This window comes from Saccopteryx bilineata, chromosome 2 (assembly GCF_036850765.1).
Source record: "Saccopteryx bilineata isolate mSacBil1 chromosome 2, mSacBil1_pri_phased_curated, whole genome shotgun sequence".
Lineage (NCBI taxonomy): Eukaryota > Metazoa > Chordata > Mammalia > Chiroptera > Emballonuridae > Saccopteryx > Saccopteryx bilineata.
Window position 1 is genome coordinate 28428167 of NC_089491.1, and position 23114 is coordinate 28451280.

Genomic DNA, 23114 nt, shown 5'->3' on the forward strand with positions numbered 1-23114 from the left:
AAAATTTTAAGTGGCAGTTTTTCCTTTCTTAGGAGCACATAAAATTATGGTGCATCTTACAACGTGTATCATCTTACATTTAATAAAACAGAGTAGCCGTTAAGCCCAACGAGGCTCCTTCAAGGGTTCGCCCTCCGTCTGTGTTCAAGGCCCACAGCAGAGCTTGCCCGGCTCTCATGGCCCCAACCTCCTCACCTGAGCTTCATTTCACCATGACTGCCTCTTTATTGACCATTACCCATTCCCACCCAATTATCAAGCTCCTACAGCGCTAACAGCCAATCAGTGTTTTGGCTCAGGCTCTGGGCTCGATTTTTGCATTTCTTGTTTTTGTATTTCTGATGACTCAAGGGTTTCTAAGCATAATAACTCTTTGGACTAACAAACCCAGAGACACTTCCTTCTTGTGGACTGTCCGGACAGGTGGTCCTGCCTTTGCAAACATGACTGGGCTCTAAGGGTAAGCTGAGAAAGCATCAGTTAGTAGTGGAGCCTTGACAGTCTCCCCCACAACCTCTGAAGTTATCTCCATTGCCCCTTTAAAAGTACTTATCTGACTCATACTTAAATTTTTTTCCTGTTTTGGCCTGAGTGCCTCCATTCCACATATGGTCAGTCTCTTCATAGAAGAAAAAAATGTCAAGTTTTACATCATTTTTTCCCTGGAAAGATAGTTCCAAGCTGTCTTCTACCTGGAGGAAAGATGAAAACCTTCACAGACTGAAAAAAAGGAAATACATTTGTTTGTTTTTTCTTTAAGAAGGTCACATTTTTATACAGAGTATTGATTTAAGATACATGTTTTTTCAAATTAGAGCACCTCTGAAATTGGGATGTATCAGTAGCACGCCATCATTTGATTTCTCTTCTCTCTCTTTTTTTTTTATTTTTTGAGAGACAGGAAGGGAGAGAGACGCATCAACTCATAGTTGTGGCACCTTAGTTGTTCATTGATTGTTTTCTCATATGTGCCTTGACGGTGAGTTCCAGCCAAGCCAGTGACCCCTTGTTCAAGCCAGAGATCTTGGGCTCAAGCCAGTGACCTTGGGCTTCAAGCCAGCAACAGCTGTACTCAAGCCAGTGACTATGCGATCATGTCGATGATCCCATGCTCAAGCCAGTGACCTTGCACTCAAGCCAGATGGGCCCGTGCTCAAACTGGCAACTTTGGGGTTTCAAACCTGGACCTTCAGTGTTCCAAGTTGATGCTCTATCCCCTGTGCCACCACTGGTCAGGTGCTATCATTTGATTTCTTTCTTAAATGCATATAAAATAATGTTGCTTCTTACAACTGATGACAACTCATGGCAATGACTTAACAGTTGTTAAATCATCACTCTGCAGAACATCCTGTTCCCAAGCCCCTTTCTGACTAAAGAAAGAAAAGAACCAAAGAAAATCACTTCCTTTAATAATCAAGTACAGCTATCAGGAAAGAAGTTTTTTATTGCAATGAATAAATAAGTACTTAAGTAAATGTTATATTATAGAAACCCATATGCATGCCATGGACCATTACAATATGTACATGAAAAAAAGTTAAAGGTACAAAGAATTCTGAGTATTTTCCTAAAGAAGCTTATCCTACAAATAATTATGTTCCCATTGGACTTGGTGCATCTGTCTGAAACAGAATCAACCACATAATTATTTATGCATTTTTCCTTCTAATTAGACAGTGAATTCCTCAAAAACCATAACTTTTTCATCTTCATGTCCCAGATGCAAGCCCAGTGCCAGGCACAGTGTGGCTGTTGAGTAAATGTTTGCTGAATGACTAGAGGTCTAATGCTTTGACTGTGACCTCAGGAAAATATTTAATTAAATTCTTTAATAAGCTAGAATTGTCATGATGAGGAAAGTAATTTCCAGTGCTAAACATACTTCCATTTGATTTCCAGCACAATACCACCCTGGGAACAAATAAATTAATAGTAAGGAGATTGCAAGGGATCATAGTTTTAGGGTATAAGAATCAAATTATCTAAAAGGAGATTTCATCCAAGCCACGATGACCTATTCCCAGCTGACCTCTGAGAAAATTACTATGACCTAGGACAGAAGAAATAAACAGGAAATTAAAGTACTGTTTGAAATGAGTCTGTATTTCTAACCCTTAGCAATCAATGAAGTGTTTCATGTTGATAATGATACAATACCTAAGTGAACATAAAACTAAATGACTCATGAGAAACAATATAACTTCGAATAGGGTAGGTGGGATTCTTATTTAGTATATTAATTGTATATGCTGTATTAATTATGTATTATATATATATATTGTTGCCTAATATAATTGGAATACATTCATCTGCAAGAGCCCAAGGTCTTCCTTACCACTGTTAATAGAAAGTCAGATTTTCTAGTTTTCTTAAATAGTGCAGAGGTTACAAGTGGTAATAAGTTTCTGCTGAACTCATCCTGGCCAATACCAAGTGATAAAATGATGCATGCAACGTTCTTAACCATTTCTGAGTTGTGTAATACAAACTTTACTTTGAGACATGTTACTTAAGAAGTCAAGCAGATCTTTATTACTGACCTTCCCAAATTTGTGTTTGAGTGGAAGTCCTGCATCCTGAAATGCTGAAATAATATTAGATTTATAATCTTGAATAAAAATTCCTAGGTCAACGTCTTTACTATAAGGAATAATACTGCACTGCCGATACCATCCTAAAAAAAAAAGAAAAAGAAAACCTTTTTAAAAACTTAAGTTTGGAAAGAATTAGTCATTATTATAATAAATGATCTTTGTAACAGTGGGCTTTATTTCACAGGATAAGACTTAAACTGCTTCACTAAAATTTTTTAAATTAAATCCCAAACTAAAATCTATGGTTATAGGACCATCTATTAAAGAAACTTTTCTTTCCTTCCTTCCTTCTTTCTATTTGGTCTGAGCACTAAGCATCCTAAAAAACTTTTATAATGTATTTTAATTTCTGAATAAACTATTAGCTTTAATAATGTTAACTGGGCCATCCATTTAAAAACTTAAATTAATTTTGAGACTGTTTAATCATAATCCTCTAATAATAAAGACTGCCTTTAAGATATGTTAAAAAATATGTAATTCAATTTTTTGCTTAAACAATATCCCTTCCCTGAGCAGTAATTTATAGACCTTACCAACTCTGAACAGCTCATGTCTGATGTATCATAGAAAAAAGAAGAGCAGTATCGACCTCAATTTTCAACATACTGTCAAAAGATATTTCTAGGTATTTACCCTATAACTACTTCTCTATCAATTGCTATAGTACTATTCAAAAAGAAATATTTATCTCTTAATATTGCTAAGGGCTCCTTGGCCTCTCCTGTTATCCTTCTTAACCTTCCATCCAAATTATTAAAAAGGTAAATAAATGTCTATAATTAGCTTTAGAGGTATTGATATTGAGCAATACTGCTTGGAATTCTAAACTTTCATTTTATTTTAACCTGGATCTTTAGAAGCCTAGGATGGGGTAGGAGGGGTCTCACCTATAGTTTAAGAAAAATCTACAATCCACATCTGGAAAAGAATCATGAACTATTAACAATAGAAGGTTCTTAACTATGATATAATCCAACTCTCTCATTTTATATAAAAAAATTCTCTCACTTTAAATAAAAAAAAAATTACAAGAAAAAAAAAACACAATGGGATTAAAATCTCAAAATGAACCATGACAAATGATTAAGAAGTCTTTCTGATGACATAGTCTATAAAACAATTTTGCTTCAAAAAGTTAAACCTTAAAGCATATATTACAGAAGTGTGTAAGATGTAAACTTTTTTTTTTTTTGCTTATTCTAGCTGTAAGCATCTTGTCACGAAGAACCATGTGAATTGTCCATAAGTCTAATAGATAGGATAACCAAATATCCCAGTTTCTGCCTGTGATACAACATAATTATTAATGGGACTTCCTTTCACTGTCAAAAGTCTTTTGAATTAGAAATGAATTGTATGGTAATCCCATAAAAGAGCATAATTAATTTTTGTGCAAATATAGTTATAATCAAGAAAAAACACAGTTATAACTATAGGTATAAACAAGACAAAATAAAAATAAAATTTAAGATTCTAAATAATATAAAATTCCAAAGAAGTTTGATCCAATGCCTAGTAGAAAGAGATGCAGAAACCTTTCTCAGATTTCACAGCAGCTTGCTAAGGGCTGTAGGGAAGTCTGCATTTCCCCATCTCAGAGGAAACAGAATGCGTTAAGAGAGTGATGTCTGATCAGTGGCGCTATTGACGACCGGGGAAGGGCTAGTGGAAGATCTAAGACGTACATGCCTCAGTCTTCCTCTCAGTAGAAACTTTTGGTGCAAGCACATTGTTCGTGTCATGTGTAAGTAAAGAAATTAACAATTGTTTTTTTATGTAACAGTAATCTTTGGGATGGAAGTAATAAAATGCTAATCTAAGGACTACCTGAGAATCAAATATAGTTTACATGTTCTTATGTCAATTTTGCACACATGAATTATAATTTTTAATAAACATAAATATGGCCTTCCTAATTCACTTTTATGTTTCTGAAATTAATTCCTTTAAAAAAATTAATAAATTCTTGCTCCATGTACTACGTTTATTCTACCTATACATATGACACCTCAACTATCACTCATATTTTGTCATCTCAAGCAGTCATCCCGAAAGCCAAAGGGGAAAAATGACACAGAGACAAGTAAGGCAAGAATTTTACCGAGACAAGTGCCGCTGCTCAGCCAGAAGCGCACTCCCAGCGTCTTCAGGGTTCTGGCCGCGAGCTGCAGCAACTCCTTTGCGCTCCTCCGAAAGGCCACCGCTTCCACGGTGTTGTCATCGAGGTACTGCTGCACATATAATAAAGGGTCAGCCATTCTGGCCAGTTCTAAATTGCTAGAATCATTTCTGTGACATCTAAATTAAATTTGAAAATTAGCCCCCCCAAATATTTTTCTTTTACACAAATGAAGTTTCCGAGTTCCCTGTTAGTTACACATTTGTTTTTATAAAATAAGTCTGCAGGAGTAGACTCTAGAAGACACAAGCAAAAGAGGTAGGGATACAACCAAGATGAGACTCACATCTTTATCAACTCCCTCTTCCCACAGCACAGTTCAGCAGGCTGGGCGAGCCGGGGAAGAGCCTAGTCCTGAGCGGGCTGGGCGAGCAGGGGAAGAGGCAAGTCCTGAGCGGGCTGGGCATGAGCAGGGGAAGAGGCGAGTCCTGAGCGGGCTGGGCATGAGCAGGGGAAGAGGTGAGTCCTGAGCGGGCTGGGCGAGCAGGGGAAGAGGCGAGTCCTGAGCGGGCTGGGCATGAGCAGGGGAAGAGGCGAGTCCTGAGCGGGCTGGGCATGAGCAGGGGAAGAGGCGAGTCCTGAGCGGGCTGGGCATGAGCAGGGGAAGAGGTGAGTCCTGAGCGGGCTGGGCATGAGCAGGGGAAGAGGTGAGTCCTGAGCGGGCTGGGCATGAGCAGGGGAAGAGGTGAGTCCTGAGCGGGCTGGGCATGAGCAGGGGAAGAGGCGAGTCCTGAGCGGGCTGGGCATGAGCAGGGGAAGAGGCGAGTCCTGAGCGGGCTGGGCATGAGCAGGGGAAGAGGTGAGTCCTGAGCGGGCTGGGCATGAGCTGGCTGAGTGAGCAGGGAAAGAGCCTAGTCCTGAGCGGGCTGGGCATGAGCAGGGGAAGAGGCGAGTCCTGAGCGGGCTGGGCATGAGCAGGGGAAGAGGCGAGTCCTGAGCGGGCTGGGCATGAGCAGGGGAAGAGGTGAGTCCTGAGCGGGCTGGGCATGAGCAGGGGAAGAGGCGAGTCCTGAGCGGGCTGGGCATGAGCAGGGGAAGAGGTGAGTCCTGAGCGGGCTGGGCATGAGCAGGGGAAGAGGCGAGTCCTGAGCGGGCTGGGCATGAGCAGGCTGAGTGAGCAGGGGAAGAGGCGAGTCCTGAGTGGGCTGGGCATGAGCAGGCTGAGTGAGCAGGGGAAGAGGCGAGTCCTGAGCGGGCTGGGCATGAGCAGGGGAAGAGGCGAGTCCTGAGCGGGCTGGGCATGAGCAGGGGAAGAGGTGAGTCCTGAGCGGGCTGGGCATGAGCAGGGGAAGAGGTGAGTCCTGAGCGGGCTGGGCATGAGCAGGGGAAGAGGTGAGTCCTGAGCGGGCTGGGCATGAGCTGGCTGAGTGAGCAGGGAAAGAGCCTAGTCCTGAGCGGGCTGGGCATGAGCAGGGGAAGAGGTGAGTCCTGAGCGGGCTGGGCATGAGCAGGGGAAGAGGTGAGTCCTGAGCGGGCTGGGCATGAGCAGGGGAAGAGGCGAGTCCTGAGCGGGCTGGGCGAGCAGGGAAGAGGCTAATCCTGAGCGGGCTGGGCGAGCAGGGGAAGAGGCTAGTCCTGAGCGCTACCAGCACATCCGAAGCAAAATGCAGTCTGAGGTCAGGTGTCCAGCGATTTCCATAGTCCCTGGTTGTTTTTCACTGGGACTTAACAGACCGAAGCTCATTCAGTTTTTTGATAATTAGCAAAATGAAGTTCAGAAAAATGTGTATTACCTTAGTTCTAAAACTTCTTGGCAGATTGAGAAAATAATTAAAACTAAACAAAGTTAAGTCAGGAGTGGGCACTTCTCTTCTTTCGCCCCACCCGTCCCTTTTCCTGAACTATTTACAATAAAACTAGAGCCACTGGGTGAGGCTGAGCAAGCAAGTGCCCAGTGGTGGCCGGGCGTCATTCTCGGAGCCTGAGCAAGTGGTGAGGGTGTCTGCATGGAGGGGCCGTCCAGGAGGGAGTCAGAGCCCGAGCAGGCTGAGGGCAGCATCCACACAGGAGAGGGGGCAACAGAAACGATGGGAGACTCAACACATCAGTAAATATATTAAGGATAAGAGGAATCAGGTTTCTCACTGCATGAGAAGGGAGTCACAAGTATAGAAATGAGTCCTATGCTGTTTAATGGAAATAAATTAATTAGACTGGAGAGATCAGTGTGAATTCATGGACATAGATAAACAGGCCGATACAGAAATAAGCGTGCATGCGCTCTCTCTCTCTCTCTCTCTCTCTCTCTCTGTCTCTCTCTCTCTCTCTCCTCCTGTCAGCGGGAGGACCTGTGTGCAATGAAACCCAAATTGCAATGAGCACAACTGGCATCCAGATCTTGGCTTCTAAAGGAACCAGGACTCAGAGAAATGGCTGATTCCGGGTTGTGGCAGGGAAATTCACAAGGTGAACCTAGAACACCTTGTGCCAAAAAGCAAGAAAGTACTCAAAAAACAATGGAGAAATGTCAAAAAGACACAGAAGCCACTGTGAAGAGATTCCCAGTGACCAAATATAGAACAATTATAAGGTCAAAATAATTAATGAAAATAACTGAAAGAATAGAAAACCATGAGTTCATATTGATATAAACAAATGAATAAAGTAAAAGTTTGATGATGATACTGACAATATTTACATAAAGCCCTTCATGCCAAATATTAATGACAAAGGTAAAAAATGGAAATTTCACAGGGGTGAAGCTAGCAGACAGCACTTTAATCAAGTGATCACGGTGAATGTCAGCAGTAACAGGACAGATCAAAATCATGCAGCACCTAGCAGGATGCAACAAGAAAAACACTGCGTCACACCTGTGTAATTCCTGGTAAAGCTGTATAACCTGAATCTAACGTGAGGAAAAGCAAGACCAACCCCAAACGAGGGCCAATTTACAAAACATATGGCCTATAATCCTCAAAAGTATCTAAGTCGTGAAAATCAAGAAAGGACTGTGAAATTGTTCCAGACTGAAGGAGACTAAATAAAGAGACAAGAAAATTACCGTATTTTGCACTCCATAAGACACACCTGACCATAAGACACACTTAGTGTTTTAACGAAGAAAATAAGAAAAAAAATATTCTGAACCAAATGGTGCGCTAAAATATTTAATAAAATACGGTAAATACAACATATGATGCTAAACTGAATCCTTTTGTTATAAAGATCAGTACTGAGACAATTAGAAAAACTTGAATGAGGGTTAAATGGTAATAATCTATGTGTTAATTTCCTGATCTCTGTATTGAGACCTATAGAGAATATTCTTGCTTTTAGGAAATACTAAAAGTTACAGGCTGTATGGTCTACAACTTGGACCCAAATGAGGGGAAAAAATTACTTGTATTTGAAATTTTTCTAAAAGTATGAAAATGTTTCAAAATAAATTATCTTAAAAAAAGTTTGGAGGCTGCTTTAGGAAACTTTAACATTAGTTCACTGCTCTACACCAGTTTGTATGTAAGACAGTTTGGCGCCATCAAGTGCTCAAAGTTATGTATGTTACCTTTAATTTGAAACAGGGCCCTCCAGGTATTCTAATTATGGCTTTAACATAAGAAATGATGAAGAAAAAAAAAACATTTAAGAGGCTAAAACAGTTTTTAAGTTATCAATCCAATCAGGCACTCTATATAGCAATACCAATACCTCAGCAGAAGAGAAAAAAGCAAATGAGGGGTCACCAGTCTGTCTAGCTGCAGTGAAGGACACAGACAACACAGTGATGAACGAGTACAAAGTTCCACCTGCCGTGAAGTTATGGCAGCATTATGGTCTTGCTGTGCGATGGTACTTTAAACAGAAAAACTATAAGCCTATGATAAACGGAAAATTCCTGTGAACATCGGTCATCTATACTCTTTACTCAAATGCTGATTGCCCTCAAAATCTCAACAGAATGAAAATAGTGAATTAAATACAACACTATCCTCATGATTTCTCAATAATTTGAAACATTTTACATTTTACACTGCCTTCCTTCCCACAAAGATCAACAAATAAGCCTGGGCAAATGCTTGCTAGGTAATGGAAGTAGCTCTAATAAGCATCCCTAAAAAAGTCATTAGATTTGAATGAGCTTTTTATGATTACAAGGTCTTTTCTTTGTGCCAGGTGCCATGCTAGGTACTTCAGTATGGCTTCAGAGGTGAGTAAAATAAGATGTCTGCCATTAAGAAGTTCACATAATCTCCCAGGTCAGGGTACATACGGGAACTGATCAATGAATGTACAACTAAGTGGAACAAAAAATGAATGCTTCCCTCTCTCCCTTTCTCTATCAGTCTCTCTAAAATCAATCCATTAAAAAAAAAGTTCACATAATCTAGTAGGGGCACAAGGCAGACCTTCACTGTGATAATTACTATGACAGAGGTGGCAACCAGAACAAAACCCCCTAAGGCGGAAAGAATGAATGTCAAGTTCATGCACCAGACGGCATCTCTTCTGCTTCTGGCTACTATGTAGTGGGGGTATGATGGGCAGCACTTGCCTGCCAGAGCAGGCCTATTTACACATGCAGCTTCCCAGCGTTGCACCCATGGGGCTGACTGGGTATGTTTCACACCTCCATAATTACAGATCAAAGGGATCAGGTTTGGGAAGGCTCACTTGGGCCATTAGGCCTAGGTCCGGGGGGTCAGCAGAGCCTATGAGTAAAACCTTACATTAGTTGGTGCTGGGCACTTGACCAGTGATGACAGAGCTCGTACGCTCTCCCATTTTGCTCCTTTCCTTGTGTGCACAGCTTTCTTAGAAGGGAATCCCATGAAATAAAGGGCAGGTGGAAGAATTAGGGTACCAGAACCCTGCTGTAAATTTCACTGTTTTCCCAGTAATTTTGTTTCATGTCATCTCTTAGAGTTTCATGACCTTTGAAATCTTTATATCCCCAGGGCCAGCCGAGTTCCTGGGAAAGAGGCTTTCAGTAAATGTTTCAATAAATGTCTACTGAATGAAAGCTACAGCAGCAGAATAAAGTAAAGTTCAAAAGCACTTGGTCTTTGTGTAGCATTTATCTCCAAAAACCTTCCTAAACACGAAAAATCTCATACTCGGTGCCAACCCTCTGAGAAAAACTGTCTTTGCCATGAAATATCTTCTAAGACTTTTCACACGGTTCATCTCCTGCAGGGGCGTCATACTTGTTGGAGTGAGTGCTCCAACACCGGACTGCACCACAGTTTATGGGCTCCCCTAATTAAAGCAGAGGCCAATGTTAAACCTGTCAGTCCATCCACGTGAAACCAGGTTTCCGAAAATACCAAACAATATCAAATAGTTCTCAAGGTTAATGTTTAATCTACTTATCAAGAAATCAAAAGAAAACAATCTAGAAGAAAATAGATGAGTCAAAAAATGTTTTCTGCGGTCCCTTCATCCCCTCCCAGAAATACTATATTAAAAACAATTATACTTCCTTTAATTTCAAAAGTATAATATTCGGCTGTCTCTCACCTGAAAGAATGCTCGGGCCTCTTTATACCTACACTCAATAAACCTAGAGTGTGGTATTTCCTCTAGAAAGTGCACTGGATCTTTGGGAATGAGAACTTCTAGTCCATCGACAATAATTTGTTGTAATTCTGGCCTGAAAACAAAAGTTAAGATTTATTATAAGAACTTAACCCAGAGTGAGTATTGCTAGCCTCTTCAAAAATATACAACATAAGCAGAATAGCTAAACAATCAAGCATATTTTCTTCAATTACCTCAGATATCAATTTTCAAGATCTACTCTCTTAGCAACTTTCAAATATACAATAGCAGTGCTATCTAGAGTCACCTGGCTCTAGATTACATCTCCAGAACTAACTTCTCTCACAACTGCAAGTCTGTACCTTTTGACCACTTCCACTTTGTAAGCATACATCCACGAACATACTTTATCATGTGTTTAAACTTTTTATAAACATAATCAAAGGTTTGCATTCTTTTATGCTTGCTTCTGCCACCCTACACTGGAGGATTCAGCTCTGTTGCTGTACAGAGCATTAACTGATTGCTCTACAATATCACCCATTGTATATGTTTTGATTGGGGCATTATGAACAATGTTGCTATAAACATTCTTAAATATATTTCCCAGTGCATTTGTGTATAAGTTTCTTCCTATTGAATATTTCTATGTCAAAACTGAGTTATCTGAATTGCATTATTTGATTTAATTACTAATATAAAAAAAAAAGGAGTAAGAATTCATGACTGGACAGTATAGATTTCACATTCCTCCCTCACACCCTGCACTTACCTGTCAAAAGCACCAGGATAACGACCAAACTGTAACTTTCGAAAAGGAACAAACTTCTTGTCAATGTGTCCCTTGAGTCGCAGATGGCCATGCCAGAGGTAGTTGCCACTTCTCTCGTGAAAGAGCACCACGTGGATGGCATGAGTGGCCAATTTGCAGATGTAGTGCAGGGGGATTTCAGTTCCAGAGAGGGAGTCTATCCCGTCTAGCCGGGGGTCTTTGCTCTCGACCTTCAGGCACTGAAATCCCATATTTTCAGCTATCCGAAACCAGCCTTCCTAAAAACCAGAGAAACATCGAGTGTTAATATTTAAAATCAAATACCAGTTGGCAAAACTAAAATGATTCTGACATTGAATTAAGCTATATGTGTTTTTGTGTTGCCTGTTCTTTGCCTAGAGATTTAAAACTGTGGTGGTGAGGGAACTAGGTGGTGGGAGCAAAAGGAAAGTAGCAAAGGGAGAACAAAGTGGCTTGGAAGACATGTTCAAAGCCTCTCTTTCTGGAAATAAATAGGGATGTCTCCCCTGGAACGATAATGCCCATTTTCGTGTTCTCTGATTAGTATCTATAAAATAAATGTTAATAGATATAAGGGTAGCACTTAAACGTGTAATTCTCAATTTAATTCCTAATAACTTTCTCAATTTAATTCCTAATAACCTAATAATTTTTATCTTCAAACATGCTTGGAAAAAGTGCTTTTGTCCTATAGTTTATATTCCAGCACTTTAAACTGCTAATGTAACAGAAGCCCATCATAACGCACATCATTAGGAAACAGACTCAGACATACTACATAACGCAGTGCATTTTCCAATATCATGAGTTATAATATAAATCTCATACACCAAGATTAATAGAGATAGTAGACTTTTAGTCCTAATCTCAACAATTAGTGCTATAGATGATTAAACAGTATTATGAAGAACACCTTAAAGATGAATAGGAATTTATAAAATTCAGAAAATATAATATTCTTCTATAAACATTAATGCATTTACTTAATGACATCTACTTTACAAAGTAAGCAGCACAGATATTATAGGTAAAGAAACAGACTCACAGAGGACTAAAGAAACAAAATTAATAATACCAGCATTTATATATTATCCAGCAAAATCCAAGGTTCGCTCCACTCAATAACACTACCTCGCTAGTCTATGTGCATATAATATATACAAAGCTCATTTATAGTCATTATCTCAACTGAGGCAAGGAAGACATTTTGCCTACTCTATAGTTAAGGAAAAATGATCTAAGCGGTAATACCAGACATTAAAGTTATTAAATGATGGAGTGTGTCTGGAAGTTTGTCTCAAAACCACATCCATAGGCATTTTCAAGAGTACTTATTCACATCACTTACCACTTTGAATGTTGTCATCCAGAATAGATGTATCCTCTCATCTATGCTCTTGTAACACACACAAACTCCTATCACAGTACTGACTATACTTTTTTAAATTGTTTAAAAGCCATTAACAGACTATAAGTTTCTCAACCACAGAAATCAAGACAGTGGCTAGTACCCAGCAGGTGCTCAATAAATATCTATTGTTGTTTTTATGTTGCTAAATGAGAGAATGTGATAATTCTAGAAGAATGCTAACTAGTGCTGCAACTGTCTTCTCTCTAGATGTAGAGCTAAATAGTGTTGGAAGTATCATATACCACTTCTGGGCCTGGCTTTACAACATCCCATACGATGTTCCACGCTCCCCTTTCCCAACTGCATGTAGGAAAATAAAGAACTTCAAGGTAAAAAAGTCACACAAATGGAACAGCTGGTATCCCCCTAAGTAACTGCTTAGAAGAAAACTGCCCAGGAATTTTCCTGACCGAGAATATTCACACTGGATTTTGTGTCAAGACAAATAAATATTCCTTTCAGTGCTAAGTCAATGAGATTTTAGGGTTGTTCTTAACAGCGTCTAGTGTAATTTACCCTCACTAGTAAAATTTCACCTTGATTTTCCTTATATTAGAATTACCAACTGTAGGATTCCTCTTTTTGCTTTTCTTTCTTGGTATATACCTCAAGGCTAGAAAGTACTGAATGAGGATGACAGTGGTCAGTTCAGGGAACGATCTACCATAGGATGAAGGAAAGACATTATAAGTTGGCAAATTCAGGAAAAATTTAAAAGGCCAGTCAGACCTTGAAGTGGAATCACTCCTCGGGCTGTGGGAGGAGAAGGAGACTGACAAGCTAGGGAGAACTACGGAATGACTTGTCTTCTGTAACCGTGAGAGAGAGAAGATCAAGAACACAGTCGTTGCTCTGATCAGAGTGAAGGCCTCAGTCAAGGCTGTACAGCACGAATCAGCCCCCAGCTGCCTTGGCAGTGGTTCATGCACTTTACAGTAATAGTATTAATGCAAAGTCTATAGTAATTAGCACTTGTGATCTAATATGTTCCACCTGGGAGAAACTTTAGGGAGGGCTGGACAAGGGCTCCCTTATGATGTCATATGGATAAAAGAATAAACATGAACCTCTGTGCTTATCCTGGGTCTTATTGACCTTCAGCTTCTTCCACTGACTGGTCATAACTGATTTTGCCAACTGTAACATATTCTCTTTTTTCTAAAGTACAGATTCTCAAGGTAAGTGGTACTGTATCCGAGAGACTTTTAAAATTTTATTGGGATATTTTTGGTTATCATAATGAATGAGGAGACCAAAGCTGACATTCAGAGGACTAGGCCAGGAACAATAGACATCCTATAATCCAAGAGATGAAAATCTGTCTTGTGTCCTGCATAATTTCAAATGTTCTAACAGAAGATCATGTAGTAGAAAACTTGTTCACAATTATCTGAGCTTCCATTTCCCAAGAAACCAAAGCCATGTTAAAGGAGAAATAACTTCACTTTTTGTCTTTAGAAACATTCATTGTTTTGGAAAAACCACATTAGTACAAAGCATCATTCAATAATATGATCCTACTGATAAGTGCAAGCATTGGAATTACTTCATTATGTTTTCCAGTGTGGTCATGCCTGAACACTTACACCCTGAAATACACATTTCCTTTATTTCTACTTTATATTCTAGTTATGACATTATATTGATTCAGGCGATTATGTACAAAGATAGACTATAATTTCTATGAACTTCTTCATTTTGGGAAAATAAAAAAACATTATAAAATACTCTTTGTAAAAATGGCTTATAAACCTTGTATGCTTTCTTATGAGAAAATCAAGCAATCTAATAGCAATGACCTACAAATACTGACATTTAGGAGTTTTTCCAGAGAAAAAGGTGGCATGCCTTTCACACTCTATAGTGAAGTCCACCAGTTAATAAGGCCTGACCATCACAAAAAACTTCCAGCTGGATTTCAGCGTCTCATTCTTAAATATGAAAAGCAAAGATTAACAAACAGCGTTGAAAACCTGTATCATGAAAAGCAAATGAGGCTGTGGCAGGTTGGCTCAGTGGTAGAGCATCAGCCCGGCATGTGGAAGTCCTGGGTTTGATTCCCGTCCTGGGCACACAGGAGAAGTGCCCATCTGCTTCTCCACCCTTCCCCTACCCTTCCCCCTCTCTCTCTTCCCCTGTCACAGCCAAGGCTCCATTGGTTCGGGCACCAGGTGCTGAGGATGGCTCTATGGAGCCTCCACCTCAGGTACTAAGAATAGCTCGGTTGCAAGCATGGCCCCAGATGGGCGGAGCATCAGCACAACAAGGGGATTGCCAGGTGGATTCTGGTCAGGGTGCATGTGGGAGTCTGTCTGCTCTCTTCTCACTTGGGAAGAAAAAAAAGGAGAGAGAAACAAATGATCTGTCAAGAAATAAACACCCAGAAAGAAGGGATTTGCAAAAATAAAATTCAGCAGAGAGCAAAATAACTTAAAAAATAAACTTTAAAATCTGCAGAGTAAAAACAACCCTGCACCCATAAAACATGAATGCTATTATGAGAAATAATCAGAGTATAAAGCTCTTAGGAAATAAAAAATATAAATTTCAAGCAAAAACACACAAAAAAATCAATGACATTGTTAAAGATTTTGTTTAAAAGTGGAACGGTTAGAAAAAATAAAAATCATAGAGCAAAGATAATAGAATAATAGGATCAATTCTGGAAGTCCAACATCCAAGTAGTAAAAAGTTTAGAAAGAAATAACACTTTTTTTCAATATTAGCCTGGGGGTCCTACCTACCTAAGTCAATAAAACAAGAGAAGAAATTAGGTGTAAGAGTTGGAAAGAAACAGACCAAATTGGTTGTGTTTGTATGTGTGTGCAGAGAATACAATAATCTATATTCAAAGAGAGAAAAAGAAAAAGGCAGAAAAGGAGAAAAGAGGATGAGGGAGAAACTTTTGGAATTTATCTAGTGTTCAGAGATCATTACTGTTGCTGGGGAAAAGAGCAAAATACAAAAGTCAACAGAGTCTCATCCACCTATAATAATGAATTGTAAAAGAAAAAAATATCTATATTAATCACCCCCATACACACATAAACTATAAGGTAGCTTAGAAACAAATCTTACAAAAGATGTGCAAAATCTTAAGAAAAATTAGAGTATTTTATTAAAGAACATCTAAGGACACCTGAAATCAAAGGACATATATTTCATGTCGGTGGATAAGAAATCTTAATACAATATTTTAACAATGTCAAAAGACCTTGCATGCTTCTGCGTTCTCAGACTGGCCTGGAGGATGGAAGACAGGGGCCGGGCACCTCCCCCGCCGCACCGACAGTGGACAGCCGGGGCCACAGCCGGAAGCACCGCTGCCTGGCTGACGGCAGCTGCGTGAGGGAGCCTCCGCTGAGACCAGAACTGCCCAGCTGAATCCTGCCTGAACTGCCAAGCCACAGAACCATGAGCTACATAACTGGATGCTGTTTGAGCCACTACATTTTGGAGGGATTTGTTACGTAGCAGAAGCTAACTGCTATATAAGTCAAATTAGAAAGTAAATGTGCAAGTAACAAATAACATTTTTGATTCAATCTCCATTCATGCTTTCTCAGAAGGGAATCCATAAAATGTGAAGCGGAGTTAGAAAACAGCATGTGCACAGCAGACCGTCTGTATTAGCACAGAAAGACCAGGGGCTCTGGGAGGCATGTCACCAAGGAGGGAAGAACAGAACTGAGAGATCACCTGATATGATAGATCCTATTGAGAGTACTGAGTTTAATATTTTTGTTGCAGAGTTCACACATGGATCAGTGACATATAAAAACTTGCAAACTCCAAAGGAGAAAAAATGTTATATAAGAAAAGAAATATGATCAGAATAAACTAGGTAGCATCTGTGTGATTATATTTGCATAACACTGACTACTGATTTAACTAGCAAATGTGATATGGTCATTTCAGGATGGTGACGGAGAAGAGACAGAGTGTGTGTGGTGTATGTGTGTGATAAAACATGTAAAAGCTAAATTCTCATAATTTGAAATCTAAATATGAAACAGTAAAAATAGAAGCATAAACATTCCATTCATAAAAGAGAAAATAAAGCAGCAGAGTTGAAGTGGCTGGTTCTAGGCGTGGGACTAAGGGGTGGGGAGGGAAGAGGCAGATACAGCTCTTTTTCATTGAGAGCTTTGCATTACTATCTGACGTTTAAAACTTAGCTCTAGTATAATTTTGATCAAAAAATAAAAATTCCATTGAAAATACCATGCCCTAAGTTTTCTGTAACTTTAAATATTGCATTTTCAAACTATAAAGTTGAGAGGAAAGACAAAACAAGAACTATAAGCAGGAAATAGGTCGAAGCTCCTTCTCTTGCACTGGGGAGGAGTTGGGGACAGTCGGAAATGCGCAGTGCACCCCGCTTTCCAGGACCACACCTGCGCCCTGGGGTCACACGTCTGGAACAGATTCTACCGCAGAGCCAGTGCACATGCTATCATGGGTGGCTGAGTTCATTGAATCTGATGCTAATTTCTGTAGTCTTACTTGAATAATTCCTCAGAATGAAAAAACAGTAAAGTTGGGAAGTTAGAGGTATTCAAAATAAAGTAAGCAAATTTTGGGGTGTTTGAGCAAGAGTTTTTTATTTTGACTGCTGCACGCCTTTAAATGTAAGTTTGAACTTCTGGCTACACCTAGGAAGCACCCCACTCTAGTATCTAACGAGTCCTGTGAATTTACAAAGTGGAAAGAATGGTACGATAGATTAGGGATACCACCCTCACGTACACTTTATGTGGCAGATACTGAAAATCCATCACCAAACCCTTTCTATCGGTCTGCCTACACTAAGGAAAGGCTAAACACCTGTCTTTTTAGCCTCCTTCACAACAAGGAGACATCTGAATATCGAGTTCCGGACAGGGAGCTATCAGTAGTTTATCAGGAGCTTCCAAGAAAATTTGTACTTCAAAAGATGGATAGTATCACCTTCCCTCCCTGTCATCTTCCTGCCTCAAATGTGAATATGATGCTTGGAAGCTATGATAGCTATCTTATGAAGATTAGAGAGATGAAAAGAACTTAGTGATGCAAGGCCTGACAGCAGTGGGCAGCTCAATTAATACCAACAGCCACCAACCTTTTAACCTCTTGTTATACAAGAATAAATTCCCTGTTGGCTTAAGCTATTGTATTTATTTATTTATTTATTTATTTATTTATTTATTTATTTATTTTCAAGTACAGTTACATTCAATATTATATTAGTTTCAGGTGCACAGCATAGTGGTTAAACCATTAGATAACTTACACAGTGATCCCCCCTAATAAGCCTACACCCCCGACACCACACAAAAAGTTATTAAAATGTTGACTCTATTCCCTATGCTGTACTTTTACATGCTCAAACTATTATTCTGTTGTTACTTACAGCTGAAAATATCCCTGATACAATTTATAAAAAGCTTTTAGAAAATTTTTTAATTTTTTACATTTTAAACTGGCATTATCTCATACTATTCTGTAAAAGACATCGCATTGTCTGAAAGCAAATCATCCTACCTCGTTCTTCCACAGGTGATACTGGAGAGCAAATGCAGTGAAGTCTCTTGGAACACAGAGAAAGTTGCATTCTGAGGTGGAGCCATGAGAAGTATTTTTGACTTGCTCAAAGTTTTTATTAATCAATTCCAGAATCAAAGGATCAATAAGGAACACCGGTACATTTTGGCTCGATGTTAGCATAATAAATTTTTTAACTGCACGCTGTTTAAAAAGAAAAGGATCTCTTTAAGTCTACTAAACCAATACAGTAATCTAGCTTATTAAATTTTATTCATTGATTTTATAAGCACACAGAGTGTTTGCTCAATAGACACTGTTCTTATTCTTATGCTAAAATAATAATAATACACAGCCCTTACTCTCAAGAAGTACACAGTCTACTGAGGAAGGTAGACAAATACTCACAAATCAAGGTAAAATATACGCAACATATAAAGTATACAGCAGTAAGTTACTAATTAATTGTACAACAAAAGAGTAAGAAAATCTTTTAGAGAAAATATATAGTATCAGAGAAGAACCTTCAAGCTTACAAATTATTTTCTTGGTATTATTAGCTAAATCTTTTCAAGTAAAAATGGGAGATGAAATACCAGATCTGTCAGCTTTTAAAAATCAGTCAACCTTTGCAAAACCAAAAATCAATTATATGTGCCTCTTTCCCCCATACTTGTAATATTGCTTAATAATTGTTCTAAGCAAAGACTCCAACTAAAATACATTCCCATATACAGTTTGGCTTTCTAATAATACTGCAGTATTTTTAGGTATTATTGTGCTGGGCAGTAATAAGAGTCCTCTTCCAAAAAAATAAATTTTAAAATTAGAATAGAAACAGACTAAATCACATTTAGGAGTAAATAATACCTAAGAGTAGCAAAAATAAATAGAATAAAGGGTGTACACTATTGCTTACAAGACAACTTCAGTGAAAGCAATTACAATCTCAAAGGGATGTATGCCCTTCAAAAAAGAAAGAAAATTACAAACCACCATCTTTCATGAGCATAGATGAAAAAATACTTAAAAAGACACTGAAAATCAATTCTAATAGCTTAAAAAAAAAAGTAAATATCATGACCAAGTAGGATTTATACCGGGAAAAAAAGATAGCATTTGAAAATCAATCAACAGAATAAAGGGGGGAAAATCTATAAGAATGTCAATACAGAAAAAGTATTTGAAATTCAATATAAAAGTATTCAAAATTCAATACCTATTCATAATGAAGAACTCTCAGCAAACCAGGAATAGAATACTTCCTCAATTTGATTAAAAAAAAGTATGAACAAAAAAAATCTATTAGTGAGTGGTAAAAGTTCATTATCATTGATACTAGCTTTTTGTCAGACACGTTTTGCAAATATTTTCTAGTGAGTGGCACGTCTATTTATTTTCTTAATGCTGCCTTTTAGCGAGAAGTTTTAAATTTTCACAGCATAATCAATTTTTTTCCTTTTACGTTCTTGCTTTCTTTGCTTTATATTAGGAGAATAAAAGGGAAAGAAATGGTTTGGGAAGAAAAATGAGGAGATGACAGACACCAGTACAAATAAGGCGTTGAAAATCTTTGTTGACTGAATCTCAGCTGGGTGTTAAATACAAACATGGTAAACACAGACACGGCTTCATTGTGATTGTCAACATAAATATAGATTAGGGCAGGGTCAAGGAGAGAATCTATAACTCACCTTCTAAATATGCCTTCCAGATTGTTATCAATGTAATCATCAATGCTCCTTGGAAACAGATGTCCAACTGACTCTAAATCCAATTAATTCTAAATCAACATGACTGTTATCATCTGGCCTTCAGTAATTCATTTCATACAGGAAAGAAAAATGCCTTGTTGAAAAGCAGGATGTGCTGACACTAGAAAAGCCTATTTATCTGACAGTGTATATAATTTTATCAGAAGCCAACAGGGCTCGGTGAAACCCGTTCTTAGTGAAGGGCTAGTTCTTAATAGTCATCATTTTCTTTTCTAAGTGTTCTCAAGTTATCTGTAATAATTCATTCTAGAATTTTATCAGGGCTCAGTATCATACTTATTGATCGCATTTCAACTTTCATTCCTCCTAAAATATTAAAATAAAAGAATTTCAGTACTTCCTTTTCTGTGATTTTGCAACTCTTATAAAGAGTAATTTTTTAGTACCATGAGCTGCTTTTTTAAAAAAACCTTTTTTTAAAAATCCATTATTTTCTTCCACCTCAAGGATCATTCTCCAGATGAAAATGATGGGGCTGCCCTGCTTTTCCCTGATGCTAAGCTTTAAATGATACATAAATTCCATTCAAAATTCTATCAGTGAGTCTGGACCCCTGCTGACTGCTTAATCCAGACAAAATCAAGTCTTCCATCTCACTGAAGCTGTTACAGCTTTAGAAGTTTTTCTGCCCATGCCCTGTCAGCTTTACATATGAAGACTCTTAATAAAAGGCAACCTGGAAAAGTTTATATACCGTATCATCACATTTTAGAAAGCTAAAATTAATGATGGAGAACTTCCGTTATCTTCAGATGGGTATATGTCCCAGCCAACCATTTCACTCACAGGACAATAAATCTTGTCCAAGTATTGTAAATGTGTTGTTCTTAAGGGCAGGTAGGAGACAGAGGAGGCTCAACAGAATGCACAAATGCCCCTTTTTACTTCCTCTGCTAGTCTTTATAGCTTTGACTGGGGAGTATGAACTGCAAGTGTATCATAGTTCCCTTTCCCTTCAGCCTATCCTAAGTTCACAGAGAAAAATGTCTGCTACTTTTAATAAATTAAAAGTTCACAATGAAGAGCTATGTATGGTGTCAGGTGGGTACGACATTTACAAGGGGATCACTTCATAAGTTATACCAATGTCTCACCACTATGCTGCACAAGTGAAACTAATATAATACTGGATGTCAACAGTACTTAAAATATTTTTTTAAATATTTTAAAGTTCACATTGATATTTCTAGACTTGATGGTCAAGGAGCTTATTAATAGAATATCCCAGAGTTTACCTTTAAAACAGTGGTTCAAATACAACTGTTGTCACCAGTGACCTAAAATTATCACTAGTACTTTACTGCTGTTAGTGATTTGAAAGTCCCCCTGTAATCTACAGCTTTTCATGTCTTTGGTGAAACAGAAGCAAAAGACTGAGAAATATCTGGTCACATCCAAAGTGTATACCAACAGGACAAATGTAATTTCATATTAGTAACCAAGCACTGTTTTTCATTTTAAGTTTAGCAAAAAAGAAGAAGAAACTATGTTTTATAAATGTGCACAGTCTGAAATTTGTAAATCATAATAAAGATATACTATAATATTGCTAGTTTCCCTTATCTTATAAAGGAAATACGTTTAACAGATTTTTGTTCCTAATCATTATTTTATAGTTCAATTCTCTCTCTTTTTGAGAAAGAAAAAGAGAGAGACAGGAAGAGAGAGAGATGAGAAACATCAACACATAGTTGTGTCACTTAGTTGTTCATTGATTGTGCCTTGACCGTGGGGCTGCAGCCAAGCCAGTGACCTCCTGCTCAAGCCAGCAACCTTGGGCTCAAGCCAGAGACCACTGGATCATGTCTGTGATGCCCTACTCAAGCCAGCGACTCCAGGCTCAAGTTGGTGAGCCTGCGCTCAAGCCAGATGAGCCCGCGCTCAAGCCAGATGAGCCCGCAGTCAAACCGGCTACCTCAGGGTTTCGAACCTGGGTCCTCACCCTACCAAGTTGACCCTATCTATTAGGCCACCACCTGGTCAGGTTATAGTTTAATGCTTACTAACATATTTATCATTTGAGGAAGCACTATAGCTCAGTGAATGAGTATTTGGGGACAAACAGAATCTGGACTCAGTCACTTATTAGCAAACTAACCTGAATTTCTAAGTGAACTAAGTATAAAAATTTGCTGACTTGTTCGAGTTTCCATAAGGACTGAATGAGACTGCATTAAAGCACTTGGTATAGAGCCTGCCCCTTCCCCTCGACCACCTACCTCCACTCCTGACCAAGGTAGCTATTATCGTTAACACCATTCAACAAATAACCACTTGATTATACCAATAAACTAAAATGAACATTATAATTGAGGAAGTTCTTGCTTATTGCACATACCCACTGTATGCTATCAAATCCAATTCGGCTTCCTTTGGATTTTGATAAGCCAGCTCCATTCTAGGAAGATAACAAAAGAACATTGAGTATATCCAAAGCCCAGTAACTAGCATGCAACATTACATTGAGGGTAGGCGTGAGATTCAAACTACATAACTGGTTCCTAATCATTAGTAAGCATTCAACAAATGCCTATTTTCATACAGCCATGAGCTAAGAATTCTACAAGTATACAACACATCTACCCAGGATAGAAAACACTGACAGACTGCAATTAAGTTAATTAGGTTATTAAATGATAAGGTATATATACTGTATATGGCCAACATCTCTAAACTAATTAATTGCCATCAATAAATACAGTAACTCTTTGCTATTCCAAATCCCTTTGGAATTAGGCTTTATCAATTTAGCTCCACATCCCTAACTTCAGCTTATCTCCACACACAGAGTTCACCTTAGTAAAATGCTTAGAAGGTACAGTATAATAATATATATTTATTGAGCAGCTCCTGAGTGTACTGTGCTTGACATTTCCATATATAAGTTATGTATTCTCATCTCTCCTGCATAACAATCGTGCAAAGTTTTGTTTGTGTCACAGATGGCTCTAGTGCCCACACTTTCCCTAACATACATCATAATTTTAAATATTGAGGTTTGGTTTTTTGTTTGTTTGTTTTTTGTGGCAGAGACAGAGAGAGTCAGAGAGAGGGACAGATAGGAAAAGACAGACAGGAAGGGAGAGAGATGAGAAACATCAATTCTTGCTTTCTCATATGTGCCTTGACTGGGGGCTACAGCAGATCGTGTGACCCCTTGCTCAAGCCAGTGACCTTGGGTCCAAGCTGGTGAGCTTTTTTTTTTTTTTTTTTTTTTTTCCTGAAGCTGGAAACGGGGAGAGACAGTCAGACAGACTCCCGCATGCGCCCGACCGGGATCCACCCGGCACGCCCACCAGGGGCGAAGCTCTGCCCACCAGGGGGTGATGCTCTGCCCCTCCAGGGCGTCGCT

The 23114-nt window shown here is 38.8% G+C and overlaps 1 protein-coding gene across 5 annotated transcripts in view; it reads right to left on the reverse strand.

Annotated features, from left to right (window-relative positions):
- FKTN (fukutin) overlaps window positions 1-23114 on the reverse strand; it is a 62435-nt gene that overhangs the window by 23422 nt on the left and 15899 nt on the right. For 2 of the 5 annotated variants that reach the window (XM_066256598.1, XM_066256600.1), the window contains exons 3-9: window positions 22101-22160; window positions 17988-18191; window positions 11033-11310; window positions 10240-10372; window positions 4702-4831; window positions 2544-2677; window positions 565-692 (exon numbers count right to left, since the gene is read on the reverse strand). In XM_066256598.1, the coding sequence (XP_066112695.1) occupies window positions 565-692; window positions 2544-2677; window positions 4702-4831; window positions 10240-10372; window positions 11033-11310; window positions 17988-18191; window positions 22101-22160 (1067 nt within the window). Of the gene's footprint in view, window positions 1-564; window positions 721-2543; window positions 2678-4701; window positions 4832-10239; window positions 10373-11032; window positions 11311-17987; window positions 18192-22100; window positions 22161-23114 lie in introns of all 5 variants that reach the window. The other 3 variants (XR_010729048.1, XM_066256599.1, XM_066256602.1) reach the window with 3 other exon arrangements.